We start from the raw sequence: 4,824 nt of genomic DNA, 5'->3' as shown, positions 1-4,824 counted from the left end.
GTCAAACTCGGATCCCATCATCCTCTTATAGATGTCCTTAATGTCATCACAGGTCGTCTCAAAGTGAGTTGTTGCATCATAGGTACGGGATATAAAGATCTGGCTTTCTGTTCCCAAGTCTTTTGGTACAAGGAGGTCACTGATGCTAACGAATTTCTGCTCAATTGGTTCCAAAAGCTCCAGGGCTGGTCTGATTTCCTTCTCGGGCTCCTTGGTCTCCACCGTTGTGCTGGCAATGGCGATGTACTTGCCTTGTGCGGCCACATTGTGTGCAGAGGAGATCATGCAGACGTAGATATCTGACTTCCGGTTGACTTGGTTCTGTGGAATAATGATCTGGCAGGAGTTGGCGTCGTTGGTGTTTTTGATGGGGTGGCTGAGAATACAGATGACTCTGATCACCTGGCCCACTTTTTCTACTCGATCTTTCACATAGCTGGGATCGCAGATGAGCTGCTTACAGCGAGCAATCTGCAACAAAACATTGAAGACTTTCTAATACTCAGTGTTCATCACAATGTTTTTAGAAGGTATAATGATGCCACTGTTCCCTGATCATCATCTGTTATCTTCATCAAGTTAACCACAGATAATTAGTGAATTAGAGATAACTATTAAAACTAGCTTTGCCAATAATCCCTGTAAGTTCTCCTGGAGCAAATCTATGAATTTTAAATCTTATTCAAATAGAGAAAATGTGTTGCATGGTGTTTAGATGTATAAGCTTTAGAACTGGGCAGAAGAAGGCTCACATACTGCTAGAATTAAATGAAACTGTTCAAGAAATGTCATTATATGTGAATGGACCCAATGAGAAATAAACGCTTTATAAATGGTACTAATATTACAAACAGACCATAATCACTCTCATTTTAAGTCTGTACTTCCTAAGCAAAATTTAAGTTGCAAGATAACTTATGTATTATTATAGTTTTCCTCTTTGTATCAAAGCACTGAAATGTCCTAAGAGGAAGCAGTTGCCTAAAACAAAGAATGAATAAAAACAACCTTGAGATATCAGATTAAAATATTCACCCCTCTTTCCTAAACATCTATTATGTGTATGCTGAAAGCACAAGATAGTTACAAAAGATCTACAACAATAAAGGGTAAGAGGGTCAACTATTGAGTATAGATTATACGGTCTGAACCCATGGAATACAATCAGGAATCCCAAAATATTTTTTTTAACATAGTTTTTGAGTTTTTTTAATAGTTCTACTTGTAAAAGTTGATGGGTTCATGAAATATGGTCTGGTTTGCAGATCAACACCAATGGCACCCCCTGAGAACTTGGAAGAAAATGAAAAGCCACCACAGAACTACTGAAAAAAAAATGTACTTTAATAAAACAATAAAACGGTATTGGCCAAGCCCCATTTCAACCAATAAATTGTAAGTGGCACAAATAAAGCTAAATTTAAATGAAAATTTGGACTATATAAATAAAACTTACCATTTAGAGCGCATTCGTAATTTCTGTTTTAGTATTAAGCAACAATCAACACAATAGAAAAAAAATTTTTTAAACAAAAGCACACCTGTAACTAGATTTCAGTCATTATGAACACCCAGTTACCATAAAGAAAACATGTCTGATCTGAAATCCGGGATCAACATCCATACCAAGTTAAGTACTTATTAGACAATAAAGTTAAGTACTTATTAGACAATAAAGTTATCTTTACAAGAATATGATTTTTTTAAGTTGTAAAAGGTCCTTACTAGCTGGGATCGCAGATGAGCTGCTTACAGCAGCAATCTCTCCTTCAGATTTTACACCAATCACCTTTCCATTTTGCATAATGATTTCTTCAATTGGTTTATTCAGCATGTAGGTACCTCCATATATAGCACTTAGCCGTGCAAATCCCTGTGGCAGTTCTCCAAGGCCGTAGAGTGGATAAAGGTATGGGCTTTTGCCATATCTTGCCAAAGATTCGCTGTAAAGTTTAATCCTATTAATGGTTTCACAACATGGCTGATCTAAATAGTCATCAGTTCTGTAAAGTGCCAGGGCATGACCAGTAAAATCTATAACATCTTGGCCCAAGTCAAATTTCTTATACACCTCTCGCATTGATGTCTTCTTAGGATCAATGCCCTCAAAAGTTCGAGGATCGTTCTCATCAAAGTTGGCGACATATACCAGGAATTTTCTGAATCGACGTTTTTCAAACAGCCCCATTAGGCTAGATGCCAGGGCTTCTGCTTCAGTGGAAGGAACCTTGTAGATCTTTCCTCCCTTATAAACAAAGCTCCCTTCAGTCACTTTGAAATCCAGATAGCGAGTAACCTCCGTAAAAAGCAGCATCTTAACCAGCTGACCATTTGCCATAAGGAACTTGGGGATTAAGTCAACATTCCAGTCTCTTCCTCTGCCCATGGATGCTGGTGGAGCTCCGGGTATCTTAAATCTTTTGTATAAATCTTCCAGCGGTGTTATAGATGCACTCTCTCCTCCATAATACGGGTTTCTATCCATGTGAAGAACTTTCTTGCCATTCACTGACATTATACCTGACAGGATACATTCCGTCAGGCCAGTGCCCAGCACGATCACGTCGTACTCCTCATTCATGGCGGGGCCGGGCGCGGACGGAGACCCAGAGAAGGCTCAGAGCTCTAGGGGTCTGGGGCTACGGCTGCCCCGAGGAGGAGGCGGACGGCGGGGCGAGCACTCAGGCCAGAAGGGGCACGAGGGAAAACGGAAGCGGAGGCAGAGACTACACGCAGCTGTGGATCGGGGAGCCGGCCGTCACCTCAGACGGGAAGAGAAGAACGGGGTGGGGAGGGTAGGGAAGGCTGCGAGGGAGAGAGAGGCGGGCTGCGACCCCGAATACTAGAAATAAGACACAGATGATCCTAAGTATCTGGGTTTACATGGCATTCCCCTTGTCATAGGACACCATAACATAGGTCACACCCTATCTTTTTCCTTTCAGAACAAAGTTGGTGTGTTGCTTAATAATTAACATCCACGCTCAAACAACTTGACTCTCTTAAAAAAAAAAAGCAGTTTATGAAGCCATTGGACAGAGAAGTCGGAAGGAAATCAGAACAGAAATACAGTAAGAAAGATATGTTATACCTCACCAAAACAGGAAAATGCATTCCCTGTGCATCTCCACCAGCATACTATCACCTCCACCCTCGAGAGGAAGCACTGGTCATACAAAGAGAAACTTCCCTGAACTATGCAGGGAACTAAGAGCTGTTCCCCTGAGCCTAACACCAGTTATGATTTACGTGGGGACCAAGACACAGTTTAGACGAGTATGTGTTTTGAGTTCTAAACTGTGGTCTGAAGTTCACTGAGAGCCAAAGGAGACAACCTGTGATGCAGTCACAACCACGTGTTGTCTGGGGTCTGGCTTCTAACGTGCGACACAGGATCAGCAGCCTCAGTATCACCTGGGAGCGTATTCCAAACAGAATCTTAGCCACAACGAAGACCTACTACACTGGCCTTTCTACAAGATCCCAGGTGATTTATATGCACCCTATAATTCACAGCCAGCTCAGATGATGAGCCCTCACTCTTAAAATGTGTTGGGAGAGGCATAAAGGTGAACTTAAAAAGAATTCTGAAAATAGTGAGAAGTGGTATCTCATCCTTTCTTTCTTGCCTCTCCCATTAAGAAAGAAGCTTCCCAAAGAGCAAAAGAGTGTATTTTGTGTAAGAAAGAAAAAGAAATAAGAAAGGGTATTCGGTATTTACAAAAAGAAACACAGGACAGATGAAGCCAAAAATAACAAATTTGGTTATTTATAAGGTGTAAGGGGAGAGAAAGGGGTAGAGAGAAGGGATAAAAAAGGGAGTGACATCTCTCTAAGCAGACCCTCTGGTATGTTTCTGACTTACGTAAGCAAGTTAACAATTTATTGACCAGAGACACATTAATAGGTCTTTTGTTACTAGAATGTTATTGACCAGCATTTCAATATTTGCTTACAGAACAAATCGCTGGCCACAGGCATTAGTTTCTGCCAGTCAATAATGTGTTAATATACTGCATATTCAGAAAACAAAATGAAACCAACAATTATGGGAAGAGGAAAGAAAAGCCTACAACAAATGAACTGATTGTATTTCAAGTGAATTCTACTTCTGTAGTGAAGAAGATAAAAACAAAATGAAGAACTAATCCAAGTAACTTTCGAGCACAGTGTTGGACTGGACCCCTGCCGCCTTGGGTAAGGCTGAGCGATGACTAGCGCAGCAAATGAATCCCAAACTCTTCCAATACATTTGTTTCTTATACGGGTATTGGTGCAGCAATTCTCTAACTATTTTAAATGAATTACAGGATTGAACAAATGAGGGAATATATTAATGTTGTTGGGAGCCGAGGACCAGTGCCTGCTTGAGACACATAAAGGAATGGTCACAGGGAAAGAGCTGTTCCCCTGAGCCTAACATCAGTTATGATTTACATGGGAATCAAGACACAATGAGAGACAGGCAGAGGGACCCACGGAAGAGAAGGCAATGTGAAGGCTGAAGCAGAGATTGGAGCAATGCAGGCACAGATCAAGAAATGCCTGCAATAACCAACTAGGAACTACTTTACAGAACATGGAACTCTGCTCAATGTTATGTGGCAGCCTGGATGGGAGGGGGGTTTGGGGGAGAATGCATACATGTATATGTATGGCTGAGTCCCTTCTCTGTTCACCTAAAACTATCACAACACTGTTAATCAGCTATCAGTTCAGTTCAGTTCAGTCACTCAGTCGTATCCGACTCTTCGAGACCCCATGAATCGCAGCACGCCAGGCCTCCCTGTCCATCACCAACTCCCGGAGTTCACTCAGACTCAC

The 4,824-nt window shown here is 41.5% G+C and overlaps 1 protein-coding gene across 1 annotated transcript; it reads right to left on the bottom strand.

The window, feature by feature from the left end:
• LOC104994269 (rab GDP dissociation inhibitor beta) lies at positions 1–2,832 on the bottom strand (the record flags this gene model as incomplete). The annotated part of the gene is made up of 2 exons (XM_010847778.1): positions 1,763–2,832; positions 1–471 (listed from the first exon to the last, which is right to left on the bottom strand). Coding segments are annotated over exons 1-2 (1,290 nt in total), but the record flags the coding sequence as incomplete, so codon positions are not given.
• Positions 2,833–4,824: the final 1,992 nt, after the last annotated feature.

Source organism: Bison bison, unplaced genomic scaffold (genome assembly GCF_000754665.1).
Source record: "Bison bison bison isolate TAMUID 2011002044 unplaced genomic scaffold, Bison_UMD1.0 scf7180017864254, whole genome shotgun sequence".
NCBI classification, from domain to species: domain Eukaryota; kingdom Metazoa; phylum Chordata; class Mammalia; order Artiodactyla; family Bovidae; genus Bison; species Bison bison.
Note: the sequence above shows the minus strand (reverse complement) of the source record. Positions and strands in the feature narration are given on the sequence as shown.